General features: G+C 29.2%; 1 protein-coding gene across 1 annotated transcript in view; it reads right to left on the reverse strand.

The window, feature by feature from the left end:
• The window catches only part of LOC117175371 (dynein heavy chain 10, axonemal), a 122,463-nt gene that overhangs the window by 39,985 nt on the left and 66,811 nt on the right, over positions 1 to 15,667 (reverse strand). Inside the window, exons 28-39 of the mRNA XM_033365080.1 lie at positions 13,405 to 13,542; positions 13,132 to 13,322; positions 12,877 to 13,052; positions 12,540 to 12,793; positions 11,933 to 12,460; positions 11,678 to 11,836; positions 11,357 to 11,617; positions 11,038 to 11,292; positions 7,170 to 7,488; positions 6,809 to 7,086; positions 6,470 to 6,734; positions 128 to 342 (exon numbers count right to left, since the gene is read on the reverse strand). Coding sequence (XP_033220971.1) covers positions 128 to 342; positions 6,470 to 6,734; positions 6,809 to 7,086; positions 7,170 to 7,488; positions 11,038 to 11,292; positions 11,357 to 11,617; positions 11,678 to 11,836; positions 11,933 to 12,460; positions 12,540 to 12,793; positions 12,877 to 13,052; positions 13,132 to 13,322; positions 13,405 to 13,542 — 3,039 coding nt within the window. The remainder of the gene's footprint in view (positions 1 to 127; positions 343 to 6,469; positions 6,735 to 6,808; positions 7,087 to 7,169; positions 7,489 to 11,037; positions 11,293 to 11,356; positions 11,618 to 11,677; positions 11,837 to 11,932; positions 12,461 to 12,539; positions 12,794 to 12,876; positions 13,053 to 13,131; positions 13,323 to 13,404; positions 13,543 to 15,667) is intronic.

Below are 15,667 nucleotides of genomic sequence, written 5' to 3' on the forward strand. Positions count from 1 at the left end.
CTATCTAAGGATGGTACTATAGAACGCCACCTCAAGGTAGGCCTAGTGGCGCCATCTCTTGGTCAGGCCGGAAACTTATCAATCCACCCTCGTATTTATCATATCTTCTACAAGAGGATAGTACTACCTTGTAGAGATCTAACGTGATCTGAATGATTGGTTCTGCTGTAAGTTGAACTTCCTCTGAAAAGATTTCCAAATGACCATGAAGGATGCTGCTATAAATATAACTGAGAGTGTGATCAGATGGAAAAGTGACGTTATAGACTGAGAACATGGAAATAAATCGAGGGTCTACATTGTTCCTTCCTCCACCTGCTTTTCCCATCGCCGCTAGATAGCCTAAATAATATTTGCCAACATTACTGTATGTTTAATGTTTCACTGTATGTGATTCATAGTGATGCCGTTCGATACGAGACTGTCTCGATATCGTATCGAAAAATCTCGGCTTTTTTCTCGTATCGGTATCGGTTTTCGAGACTCCAGTCTCGGTTTTGTCTCGTATCGTTTCGGTATCGGAAAGCCGATATCTCGCTCGTCTCGTCTCGGGATTATAAGACTAGACAGCTATAGAGATCCTCTAGGTAGAGTTGAGACACAAAATCACACAGGCTCTCACAGACAAGTCACCGTTTAAGATGACAATGCACCGATAAATCGTGTTTAGTGGTCTTTAGAAATAAGAAAAAATATTCGTAACAAAACTTGTTTTACTAAAAAATACGAATTTTTATTGAAATACTATTATATTGAAATACTATATTGAAATACTAAAATAGGTCAATTTCAAACAAAAAATCGAATAGTTGAATTTTTGGTTCAAAGAATTATTACTTTTCACCAAAACAAAATTAGTAAACTCATTAGAATTAGACAAGTTTTCAAGCAAAAAATTGAACTTTCAATTAAAATGGTGAATCTTAAATAAAAATTACTTTTAACCACATAGGTGAGTTTTCAACCAAGAACAATATTTTTTGATCAAAAAAGACGGTTTTTCAACAAAATACATGAATTTTTAACTAAAAAAGTTAAATTTTCAACCAAAACTGGAATATTTATATTTTCATTTCACAAAATTAATTTTGAATGAAAACAATTAATATTCTACTAAAATGATGAAACTTCAACCAAAAAGATTAATTTTATATCAAGAAAGTTGAGTTTTCAATAAAAATAAGGTAAATTTTTTATTGTAAACCTAAGGTTAAATAGTACATTGCTTCAGTAAAAAAATTAATTTTCAGCCGATAATGACGATTTTTCAACGAAAAAGTTCTACTTCAAACTTAAAAATATAGATTAAAAAAATTGTTCTACTAAATCTTCCAAGAAAAAAGATGAATTTGAACAAAAATTTTTCTATAAAAAAATAAATGTTTTTCATGAAAATAATGATTCTTTATCCCAAAAATTGAATTTTTATCCAAATAATTGAATTTCTAACCATAAAGATGAATTTCAAATGAGCAAGATTAGTTTTTCCATCTAAAAGACAAATTTTCAACAAAATAAAAAAAATTTTCAGTTACAGAAAGAAATTTTCTACGACAATGATTAATCTTTCACTGAACAAAACGAATTTTCAAAAACGAAATTCATTTTTACAAAACAATTGACTTTTGACAAAATACAGTCGTATTCAATCAAATGGTTAACTTTGCATATAAAAAAGATAACTTTTAAACCAAGAACCGAATATACTGAGAAGATTAATTTTCTAACAAAAAAGACGAATTTTCAAGCAAAAAGATTAAGTTTCAACTATAAACATTAATTTTCTAAAAAATTCGCGAATTTTTAATTAAATAGTTGAATTTTCAACTAAGAAAAGATTCATTTTTAACCAAAAATGGAACATGTTAATTTTTAGTCATGGAAATCATTTTCAAAGATCAAAAAGAACTGCCAAAAAATAGTTCATTTCTAAAAAACAAGAAAAAAATAATTTTTATCAAAAAAATGAATTTTCCAAGAAATAGTTGAATTTTCAATCAAAGAAATAAATTTTTAACCAAGAATATTAATGTTTCACCAAACAGACGCATTTTCCACTAAATACGTATATGAATTTTTAACAAAATAGGTTAATTTTCGAAATGTAAATTTTAAATCAAACATAAAATAGTTAATCATTCAGTTAAAAAAAATGTTTTAAAACAAAATAAGACGAATTTTCAAGAAAATAAATTAATTTTCACTGAAGGAAATACATTTTTAATAAAAATGATGTACCTTTCACCCAAGAAAATGATTTTTCAACTTCGAACCTTAATCTTTTACCAAAAAATTAACCTTGGACAAAATACATTGATTTTTAACCAAATAATTAACATTAAAAAAAATCACTTTTCAATTAAAAAAAGAACGAGTTTTCAACAACATTTTGTGACCAAAAAATTAATTTTTTACCAAAAAACATTAAATTTAACAAAATACAAAAATGATAAAAAATATATATATCTCGGATTTCAATCGTGTACAAAACTACGAATTTTTGCAAACCCTTCTTGAAAATTTTCAATTAAAAAAATTATTTTTTAACACAAAAAACTAAATTTTAATAAAATAGTTAAATTTTCGTAACAAGATTAATTTTCTTCTAAGAAAGACGTATTTTAATAAAAAATACCTGCATTTTCAACTAACAAAAGTAACTTTTAAACACCAATTGGAATAGTTTTCTTTCTCAATATTTCTATTTTCATATATTTCATAAAGTTTTGACATGTTTATATATTATTTCATCTTCTTCCTCATTTTTTTCTTCAAAATTGTAAATTTATTTGTAGAATTCTCTTTAAATATTTTTAAATTTTCTTTAGCAAGTAGTTAGTAAAATAAAAAAAAAAGTATTTTAAACTTTCACAGGAATTAAAAGAAATACTTGCAATCTCTCTAAACCTTTCAAAAGTTTTCAAAAGTTTTTTTCCAAAATTAAAAAAATTCCTTTAAAATAATTCAAATTTTCCTGAAAAGATGCTGAAAAATTAAAAACATTACCTAAAAATCTTCCATATCTTATTGTGACAAGTTTGTGAATGTTTTTAAATCGTTTGAAATCTTTTTGAATATTCTCTTCAAAGTAATTTTTCAAAACTAAAAGAATCATTTTAATTTTTCTAGAAAATTTGAAGAAAATCTTTCATTCTCTTGAAATCTTTAAAAACACGAAAAACGATTCTAAATTTGTTATTTACTTTCTTTAAAACAGAATTTTCGTTTTAAATTCCTCAAATCCTGCTGAACTAACTCGAATTTTTTAAAAATTGAATAAATTTCCAAAGTTATAAAAATTTCCGTGAAATCTTCCTATTTTTTTACCTTTTTAGAAATCTTTTTCATCTTCTTTAATTATCTTTGGTGATTAATTAGTCAGAATGAAAGTTCATTTGAAGTATTTAATCTTTTTTAGAAGTTTTGAAAATCTACATTTGATTAAAAATCTTGTTTACTCTCTTCAACTCATTAATAATCTTGAATTTTCTCAAAACATCGAAAAAAATTTAAAGATCTTTTAAAATATTTCGAATTTCTCCTGAAATTAAAAAAACTGCAAATAAAAAAAAATACCTTAAAACCTTCTAGATTCTTTTTGGGCATTATTTACTTATTATTAGGTTTTGTGTAAAACCGAATTTAGGGAATACCTTTGCGCCTCTAGATCAGCAAAAAAGTACAAAATTTATTTAAATAAAAATTTTCGTTTAAAGTAAACAATTTTTTATCTGTCCATGTAAAAGATTTGATTTAAAAATTGAATTGAAGCAAGTTTGAGTTTGCTAGCCGGGTTTTCGAATACGGGTTTCAATTTTTTTATAAATAAACAAATATGACGAAAAAATTGTCATTCTTTCTATTTGACACTCCGGTGCTCGTTATTAAGAGGAAAATTGTTGAAAGCGCCTAAATCGAATAGAGTAACATTAGTTAAAGATGTGTCAATATTATCCAATAAACTACAAAATTTGTTGCAAACAAATTATTTGTTGAAAATATATTTTAAACGATTTTCCATAGTTATACATTTTTTTTCAAATTATATCGCAAGAAATTTGAATGAAAACAATATTATATAAAAAAATTCGTCTTAAGATTGTAATGGCTTATATTATAAACAAATTTAATGAAAAAATTAATTAATCAGACATTTCTCGACAGAAAACTTCGTTTTTTATGTGAATTTTTTAAAATTAGGAACTTTATAATAATTTTAGAAAAAATGATAAATTGTTCATTAGTCCTCTGATTTTTTAAAACAAATTTAATAAAAAAATGCATTAATCAAGCGTTTTTCTACAGAACAATTAGTTTTTTTATATCAACTTTTTTAATTAGGAACTTCATGATAAATTCAGCAAAATTCATAATATTTTGATCAGTTTTTTGATTTTTTTAAACAAATGCATTAATCAGACATTTGTCGACAGAAAAATTCGTTTTTTCTATATTAACTTTAATTAGGATCTTCATAATAAATTTAAATAAAGTTACTCTATTCAACTTAGGCGATTTCACCAATTTTTCTGTTATTGAAGCGCACCGAAAACGTCAAATAGAAAAAATGGCCATTTTTCGCCATATTTGTAATCGCTGACGTTTCATAGATTTACATTGTATAAAGATATACCATCATGATACAATCAACAACAAAAATTTGTATAAACAAATTATTTCTTGAAAATGTGTTTTCTATAATTTTCAATAATTTAACGCATTTAAAAGTTATTTCAGAAAATTTTATAATTTTTGGATAAATTTTATGAATTTTTAGCAAATTCAATAAACAAATGCATTATTTGGGCATTTGTCGACGGGAAAATTCTTTTTTTTCAATGTCAGTCCTTTTAATTGAGAACTTTACGATAATTCCTTCATTCCCTTATTTAAACCCTCTTATTTTGGCCAACTTTGAAAAAAGCGAGTTTTTACGTCGACCAATGCCAAAATAATGCATTTGTTTAATAAATTTGTTTGAAAAATCATAAAATTCATGAACTAATTATGAATGTTGCTGGATTTAACACGAAGTTCTCAATTAAAAGAATTGACATTGATAAAAAAACTAATTATTCGTCAACAAATGCCCGAATAATGCATTTGTTTATTTAAATTGTTAAAAAAATATCAAATAGTGATGAATGTTACTAAAATTATCATAAAGTTCCCAATTAAAAGGACTGGCATGGAAAAAACTTTTTTTTCGGTCGATAAGTGCTCGAATAATGCATTTGTTTGTTAAATTTGTTTGATAAAATCATAAAATTCATTAACAAATTATGAATTTTCTGAAATTATCATGAGATTTCTAATTTAAAAAAATTGACATAAAAAAACCAACTTCTTCTGACGATAAATTTCTGAAAAATTCATTTGTTTATAAATTTTGTTTACAATATTAACAATAAAAGTCTTAAGAGAAATTTTTAAAATTAAAATATTATTTCCATTCAAATTTTTTGCAATATAACTTTAAAAAACGTTGAATTATTAAAAATGGTAGAAAACCCATATTTATTTATTTATAAAAAAATTGAAAATCTAAATTAAAAATCAGGCTCGACAACTTTCTTTGGACTTTTATCAGCTTTAAAAAAACATCTAAATCCGTTTACAAGTTCAGCCGGAATGGTATTTTGAACCAAAAAATGTACTTTTTTCCCACACGGAGAAAAATGGAAGGTCTGTTTGGCCATATAAATGTGCAGACAGACCATATTGCAGGGTCCACTATAGGACAGCTATTAAATATGGCTAAATCGATCATCTCCAGAAGGTAAAAACAAGAGGTCCAAATCGACAATCTCATAAAGTCGACTCGATTGTCTCGGACCGTCATCTCGGTCATCTCAAGTTGGTTGACCCGATCATTATGGAGGGTCGGTTTGGCAATCTTGGATGGTCAAGTGGGTAAAACTTTTTTCTTTTTTTTTGAACGAATAGCACTTTGGAACCACGCGGTCTACGAGTCCGTTATGCTAATTGCAGCCAATCAGCAATGCCCTTTAAATTTCCACGCACATGAAGAACGCGCAGAAACCAAGGAATTGACCATACCCGATGGCTTATCTGCTCCTTCATAGATGTTCGAAATGAGTGAAAACAATATGTGCGTATCGAAAATCACGAAAAGGATACCTTAGTTATCCCTGGCAGTAAGTCTGATGTTCTAATGAAAGTAGGATTGGCATTCAAATAAGAGTCTTTTTAACCATGTCGAAAAAAATTTAGAAGGACCATTCGACAATGTAGAAAGACTGTGTGGCTCTCTAAATTTTGACCATCTAACTTTGACCATCCATTTTTCTCTGTGCATTGTGCTGCGGCCGGCCACATGGTCATTCATACACTCTCCTATTGTTAACGAGGAAAATCCCATCTGGTCATTTTGTCTCGGAATTCCGATACAGCGACATCACATCACATCACACATCAAGGAATGTTATGATTAAATTTAATTCCGCACATATGTCTTTCATATTCATCCAGTTTAGATCTTTTCCTCGATCATAGAAACCTCCTCTTTCAAAGAGTAGCTTCAAAAGAGCTACTGGCTGTTGGGTACCATAGGTGTCTACTAATGGCATGTTCATGTCATCGATGAAGATCATCAGTTTTTTTCCAATAGGTGGTCCGTAGACATCCTTTGTTCTTTTCTCCACCGCTGACTCAATATTTCTTTGTACATCCATAGATGTTGTTCTTGAAGAAAAATTAATAAGGAGTTGATTCTGCAAGATAATCAATAAATAATCAGTGAGATTTAGTGGAAATAATACACTTGACAATAAGAACATCTCATTACGAATTTTTCTGGATTTAGGCTCCTTAGGAAGTCTAGAATGATGGCCGTTTTCGAAGTGCCAGTTTCACCAACTAGTACGACTGGTCTCTTAAGCTCGTTCATTAAATTCACGAACCAGGTAGTTCTCATAGTGTCAATAGTAGGTACCAATATGTCGCTAAAGTGTTTATTCCTATCATGAACATAGGCTGGAATAAGCCATGTCCAAGGTACCCATTGTTTTTTAGAAACGTCCAGAAGGTAGTCGTACAGCAACCGAAATGCAATTGGTAAGTATCCTGAGATTACAAAAAAATAAATTTATAGACTGTATTTATTTATTGCAATATATATTTGAGATGGAATATTGAAAGATCTGTACGCGCTGTTGCTGGTTTCTCGACTGTATCTTCAACCATCATTAGTCCAGATACTTTTTTCATGTATTCATCAAATGATGGTCTAGATTCCACCTCCAAAGTGGCACCTAAGGAACAATAACAAGCCTGGATGTAAACAGCTTCCATAATCTCATTTTTAGCTTCAAGTTCATCAGACCATCCGACATCAGTTTGACTTGTAGCTACTCCTCTTTGGAAAACACTCTCGGGCGAAGGAATGTCTTCGAATTTATTTCCAGTTGATTCATATTCACATTGTGCAGGATAAAGGGCATCAACCATATAACAAAGCTGTGTCACCTTTACCAAGGGAAAAATAAAATAACAGTTAGATTATAACTTAGCGTTAGGGGCCGCATCTCAATTACGTAACGGATTATAGGCCCTCTCTAACCCCCCCCCCCCTCTCACCCTGTAACAAACCGTAACTAAATATCTCTACCCCCCCACCCTTATTGCTGTAAGTAATTTTTAGTTGATCATTAATATTTAAATACACTAAAACCCCATTTAAGTTTACGCCCGGATAAGTACACTCTCGTTTAACTTCAAGCGTTAATTTTCGTTTAGGTTTACTTTCACCTCCCCAACAAGTTCTCAGTGCTCCACCCATTCAAGCTCGGAGGAGTGAACTCAAATGGGGTTTCAGTGAACTAGCATTTATATGTTGTGACACTTTTAACATAACATATTTTATTAAGGGAATAAAACAGTATTTCAGGCACAAATACAATTTTTGATATTTATTAATTTATTTTAACCATGAAATGTTTTTCTGCTACAAAAGAGGACTTTTTAATAAAATACTTGCATTTTCAACAAAATAATTAAATTTTTAAGATTCTAGTTGAATTTCAACCTGAAAAAATAAATTATAAACTAAAAAGTGTCATAGTTATTTCAATATAAAAAATATCAGATTTATGAATTTTTTGTTAAATGTCGAATTTTGAACAAATGAATGTTTTTAAGTCAAGAAATAAATAAAAGCCTTTCTAAATATTTGAACCTTCAAGGCAAAAGAATTTTTACTACAAAAATGGAATTTTTTAACAGAAAATTTGACTAAGGAAAGAATGAACTTTTCACGAAAATTAAGCATTGCCACCCAACAAAAATGAAATTTCAAACCAAAAGAATTATTTTTGACCAAAAAAGTAGAATTTTCAGCTAAAAATATCAATTTTAAAAAAGTGGACGAGTTCGATTTTCCATTAAAAAATTAATTTATGGCCAAAAAAGGCTTTTCCGGTAACCGTTAAATTTTCAACCAGAGATGTGAGCCCTCAATCAACAAGATTAATTTTAAACCATGCAATTTAGCTACTACCCAAGTAGTTGAATTTTCAATTAAAAATATTAATTTTCAACAAAATCGTTAAACTTCCAACAAAAGAGATGAACTCTCAACTAAAAATATAGAATCTTAAGAAAAATATTTCTTAACAAAGTGATTGAAACAAATCTTTTAAACAAAATGGTTGAATAATCAAGCAAAGAATAATAATTTTCAACCAAAAAATTTTTCATATAAAAAAGAATTTTCTGCTAAACTAAATAAATTCTCAAATGAAAAAGATAATTTTTCAAAAAAATTGTTGATTTTTCTGTTACGAAATATTTCAGTTGACTTTTCACGATCAAAACATAAATTTTTAAACATGAAATAAGTTTCTACGAGAAAAATTGAAGTTTTAATACAGGAAGACGAATTTTTAACAAAAAAGATAGATTTTTTTACGAAAATGTTAAGCTTTCGATCAAATAAATGTATTTTTATCAAAAAAAAAATAAAATTTCTTTAAAATAGATGAATTTTTATTGAAAAAAAATGAAAAATAAGTTGATTTTTCATCCTAAAAAGATTTAGTTGTCTTTTTAAGATCAAAATATCGATTTATTTTTAACAAAATATTTATACTTTATATATATATATATATATATATATATATAAACAGTAGAATCTTCAACGAAAAAGTATGACTTAAAAAAAATAGTTTAATTTTCAATCAAAAAGTTGCATTTTTATCGAAGGAAGATAAAAATTTCTTTTAAAACAGATAAATTTTGAATTTAAACCAAATATTCTTTCAAAGTTGAATTTTCACCTAGAAAAGATTTCAGTTATTTTTTTAACACCAAAGTATTAAATTACAATAAAGAGTAAATTGAAAAAGGCGATTTTCTACACAATATTTAAATTAAAAAAAAAGCATTTTTTATTTAAGAAAGAAGAAACAGTTGCATTTGTATCCAAGAAAATTCTGATATTTCTTCTATAAAATATAAACTTCTGATAAGCCTTTGAACGAAACAATTGATTTTAAACAAAGCAATTTAATTTCTAGTCAAGTAGTTAAATTTTTAATTAAAAAAGATTAGTTTTCAACAAAATCGTTAAACGTTTATGAACTCTCAACTAAAAATATAAATATTAAAAAATAAGATTACTTAACAAAGTGATTCAAACAAATCTTTGAAGCAAAATAGTTGAATAATCAAGCAAATGATAATAATTTTGAATCAAAAATTTGCACTTTCATATAAAAAAGAAATTTCTGCTAAAATATATAGATTATTTAATGAAAAAGATAAATTTTCAAATAATAGTGGAATTTTCTGTTACGAAAGATTTCAGTTGACTTTTCATGATCGCAACATGTATTTTTAAATAAGAAATAAGTTTCTACGAAAAAATTGAATTTTTAATCCAGCAAGACAAACTTTAAAAAAAAGGAAGATTTTTTGACGAAAATCTTAATTTCTCTACCAAGTAAATATATTTTTATTAAAAAAATATGTCAATATACATGAATATATTATCGAAGGAAGATAACATTTCTCTTAAACCATATGAATTTTAAATTGATACAATTTTTTTTAAGTTGAATTTTCATCCAGAAAAGATTTCAAGTCATTTTTCATAATAAAAATATAAATTTTGGTAGAAAAGTATGGCTTTTTAAAAAAATAATTTGATTTTTAGCCAGAAAGTTGTATTTTTATCCACGGAAGATACAATTTCTCTTAAAACAGATGAATTTTGAATTGAAACAAAATTTTTTTCAAGTTGAATTTTCATCTAGAAAAGATTTTAGTTCTTTTTTTAACGCTAAAATATTATATTACAACAAAAAGTACATTTAAAAAAATGTTAATTTAAAATAAAACAGCAGAACTTTTAACCAAAAATTATGACTTTTGAAGAAAACTATTGTATTTTCAACCCAACAGTGGCAAATAAAAATGGTAAACAATAAGGTAGTTTTTCTGCTAAATGGTCGAATTTTAAGCCAAAAAGCATGTCTTTTCAACGATATTGTCGAATTTTTAACTAAAAATTTGCATTTTTGTCTAATTGACTTTTTAATTTAAAAATACGAAATTTATACAAACAGTAAATTTTCTATGTAATAGATTCATTTTCAAAGAAAAAAAAAACAATTGCATTTTTATCCAAGAAAGATGCAGTATTTCTATTATAAAATATGAACCTTCAAATAAAAAAGACAAATTTTCAGAATAATTATTTTTTATCTAAAAAAAGATCTCAGTTGACTCATCTACAAAAAGTATGAATCTTAAACAAAAGGTTAATGTTCTGTGAAAAGAGCTAACTTTTTAAACCCAATAAGATGTATTTTTTAACAAACATTTGAATTGGCAACCGAAAAGAATGTTTTTAAAAAAAAATTGTCGAATTACATACATGAGTCAAGGACCCCTTCCCTATTCCGTAACAAACTTGTAACAAATTTTCTCGCCCCCCCCCACCACTGAAGCTGTTACGTAATTTAAGTACGGTCTTTTATCAAATTCTCCAAAAAATTTTAATCATATGGCTATTACCATATTCAGTGCTGTTTGGGGTATAATCATCTTTAGTGGTCGAACTTGTTGTAACCCTAGCATTCCATCTATTATTAAGCTTATAGCACCATGCACATATTTTCCACACATAGCTTTAAAAAAATCTCTTTCAGATTCGGGTCTACTATTTATCCACTTGTCCATGTACGGCTGGTATCCTAAATTTTTTGGGTCTACATAAACCATGCCAGCTCTGGAAACAGTTGCTGGTGATGCATATTGTAGATCCCCTACCTGTTGATTTGTATCATCAAAGAGTTTGCTGATAGAATCAGGATTATAAAAATGAAATGCTTACTTCAAAAAGTAGACTACAGTGGTCTTGTAATTTGATTCGCTCTTGATTGGCTAGAGTTAGAATTTTGTTATCATCCATAACTGAGTTCATATTTTCGATCCATAAAGCATCTACATCACCATCGAAGAGAATGTACCTTTGCTCGTTTTTTCCTGATTCAGTGGATTTATTAATTTCCCTAAAGATCTTGCTTAGGAGACCATCAGTCCAGTCACGTGTTAAAGGATCGAGCACACCATAAAGTTCCATCACTGTACATGCCTTTCAAATTATAAATTATTTAGTGATAGGAATCAGAGATATGAATGTTTATAGTAATACCTTAGGATTCATAACATAAAGTTTTGTTGGTTCATCCAGAAGGGTCTGAGCTCTACACAATGTTTCTATCACAACTGTTTTCCCTCCACCAGTGGGCCCTACAATCATCGTGGAATGCCTTGTCATCATAACTTCGTACAATTGTACAACTTTGTCCACCTTAGAAGAGAAATATTATCATTGCCATATCAACAAAATAATATCATTAGCTGAAGATATCTGATAAAGCAACCTGAAGGAAGAATCTCTAATCACCTGGTCAGAAAGAGAAATGTACCCGTGTTTTTCCAGAGCTTTTTCCACTGCATCATTAAAATCAGGGTACCTGACTCTTGGACAATCTAATCCTGGGAATAAATCCTTAATCAGTCCAAGAAAAAGAGGAACGTCGTCGAATATGAACTTGGGTAAATTCATGTCTCGTAAAGCCCTCATCAAAACTACATTTTCTGGTAGATGTCCTGAAGTTCTTTTTAATTGTCCTGCCATATTGAGTACGGATTTGAGAGCTCTTAGACCAAAATCGTAGTGCGTTTGCTTGCTTAACTGTTCAGAAGCCAAAGTGTAAAGAACCGTCATCTTCTTAGCAAGAACTTTGGCTGTTAGAAAACCGGCACTGAAGAGTTTGATTTGACAAATCAATTCCATGTCAGGAACAATGCAAACAACTGGTCTGAACAGGGCCTTTACTGATTCTGGAAGCTCTGTACGACCCGCATATCCGGGATTCATTGTTATGAATATTCCGACTTTAGAGTCCAGTACGATGTCCTGATTTTCGAACTAATGAACATCAAGATTAAGTTAGATATATTTAATACAATTGGCACATCATAATTATCTTATTATTCGAATTGCTGACCATAACTCTGTTCGATCTACTCTGTAAAGCTGATCTGATGGTTTGAAGTTGGGTTGATATCACAGATAAGACAGACACATCTATTCGATTAAATTCATCGAAGCAGCCCCAAGCTCCACATTGTGCTAAACCTCCCAAAGTTTTCCCAATGGCGACATAATCCATCCCTTCACCACAATTTGTTACAATGCACAAAAGTCCTAAAGCTTTCGCCAGATCTTTGACTGTCTCTGTTTTACCAGTTCCAGCAGGCCCTAATGGATGATACTCTCATCAGAATTGTAAAAATCTAAATTAATACATGTTGTCGGGGTTAAATTCAGGTTTGTATAATAACCTGCAGGTGCACCTCCTAGTTGCATAGAAAGGGCTTGAGTAATAGTTAAGTAGATTCTGTCTGTTAAGGGAGTGATTACAAGTCTTCCGTTAAGTCCCATGTACTCGTACCCATACTCGAAACTTCCAGTGCATTGATTCATCCACACGTTATCCAGATCATGGACCCAGTAAAACCTGATAAATTTATTTATGGCTCTTTACTCAGCATTTAGGAATCAGAACTATGAGGAATCTAAATATTTCGTGATGATACCTTAACTGGCTTTCCCACTCAAATTCCGTAGCATTCATGATGCTATCTCTGACAAATGAATCAATGATGTCTCGAATGTGGACATCAACTGTCAGAACAGTATCCAGTTTTTTACGATCATTATTTGAAAGTTCATCACCACCCATCAGGGTTACCACTTCATTCAATTGAGTGTTTAGTTGTAGTAAATACTAGTATCATAAATTAAAAATGAGATGGATTAAAAAGTTTTCGACCAGTCAATTCCAATAACGGAAGACCTTCAGAACATACCTCCTTCATAGCTCGTTTACTTCCTGACTTGATTTTTCTAAACACGTTCTCAACTTCTGCAGTCCACCATATTTGATTTGCCGCTAAGATCATCATTCCTTGGAAGTCTAACATCCATTCTGTTCGTGGTCTTCTTACCTAGATTGAAATTTGATTACAATACAGACTACCAAAATCCAATTTTTCTCAAATCCTGTGTTAAAAATGTTTGGAATTCTACAAGCGTAAGGTAAAATTGCAACCATGGTATACGAATGACAATATAACAATACACGTATTGTAAGTGTTGTAAGTGAAGTCACCGTCCATTTTTCCAATACATGTATTAGAGCGTTTGTGAGATGAAAACTGTGCATGAGGAAATAATGGAATCAATGGAATTTCCGGAATTCATGAAATGTATGGAATTTATGACATTCACAGAAGTCACGGAATTCTCAGAATTCATGGAATTCAAAAAACTACTTTATGGAATTCCATGAATTCATAGAATTTATGGAATTTAAGGAAAGCAGGGCATCCAGGAATTCGCGAAATTCGCAGAATTTATTGAATTTATGGATCTATGGAATTCACTAAATTCATGGAATTCACCGAAGTCAGAAAATTCACTAGATTTGCGAAATTCATAGAATTGATGGAATTTACGGAATTCACGAAATGCACCTAATTACAGAAGGTACGGAATTCGCGGTATTCATGAAATTGAAGTAGTTAACAGAATTTGGAGAATTCATGAGAATTAAGGAATTCACGAGAATATTGAATTTGCGAAATTCATGGAATTCCAGGTATTCGCGGAATTAATTAAATTCACGAAATTCGCGGAGCCCATAGAATTCAAGGTATTTATTGAATTCATGGAATTGAAGGAATTCTTGAAAATCGCGGAATTCATGAAATTCAATATATTTATGGAATTCACAAAATTCAAGGAATTCAAGAAATTCATGAAAATCAACAGAATTCATGATATTGAAAAAATTCGCAAAATTTATGACATTCATTAAATTCATGGAATTCAAGGAATCAAAAAATTTAATAAATTCATGAAAATCACAGAATTCATGGAATTAAAAAAATTCGCAAAATTTATTACAATAATTAAATTCATAGAATTCACGAAATTCAAGGAATTCTAGGAATTCTTGGCAGCCCAGGAATTCGCGAAATTCGTGGAAATCATGGAATTAATTGAATTCGCGGAATTTATCGAGTTCACTAAAATAAAGGAATTGATGAAATTCACTGAAATAAAAAAATTCACTAAAATCAAGAAATTATCTGAAATCAAGGAATTCACTGGATTTACGAAATTCACGATATTAATAGAATTGATGGTATTTACGGAATACACGAGATGCACAAAATTAATGGAAATTAAGGAATTCACGGAATTCAAGGCATACGCCTAATTTACAGAAGTCATGAAATTCATGGAACTCACTGAATTCAGGGATTCGCGGAATTGACTGTAATCACAGAATTTATGGAATTCAAGGAATTCACGGAATTCATGTAACACCCGGAATCCACGCAATTCCTGCAATTCGAGGAATTCACGAATTTCAGGTAATTGAAGGAGTTCTCAGAATTCATAGAAATGAAGGAATTCTCCAAATTTATTGAATTTGGAAAATTCATTGAATTCACTGAAATCAAGGAATTCACTGGAATTGCGAAATTTACGGAATTAAAGGTATTTACGGAATTCGTGTAACACCAGAAATTTACGGAATTCGTGGAAATTGTTGAATTCACGAAATTCAAGTAATTAAAGGAATGATCAGAATTCGGGGAAATCAGGTAATTCATGAAGTTGATTAAATTTGCAAAATTTGTGGAATTGAAAGAATTTGCGGAATTCATGGGAATCCTGGAACTCAATGAATTAACGTAATTAATGGGATTTACGAATTGTTAGAGTTTCATCAATTCCACTATTTTCTTGAATTTCATGAATTAGATAAATTCCGTGAATTGCTTGAATTCCGTAAATTTCAAGAATTTAATGTATTTCATTAAATCCATAAATTCCGTGTATTCCATAAATTTAATAAATTCCGTGAATTCCTTGATTCACATAAATTCCTTCAATTCATAAAATCCATGAATTCAATGAATTGCGTGAATTCCGAAAATTTTATGAATCCTTTGAATTTCTTGAACTGTGAGTTCCGTAAATTATTTGAATTCCATCAATTCCACGAAGTCCGTCAATTTCATAAATTCCAGGAATTCCATGAATTCTGTGAATTCCATG

This window comes from Belonocnema kinseyi, chromosome 6 (genome assembly GCF_010883055.1).
Source record: "Belonocnema kinseyi isolate 2016_QV_RU_SX_M_011 chromosome 6, B_treatae_v1, whole genome shotgun sequence".
Taxonomy (NCBI): domain Eukaryota; kingdom Metazoa; phylum Arthropoda; class Insecta; order Hymenoptera; family Cynipidae; genus Belonocnema; species Belonocnema kinseyi.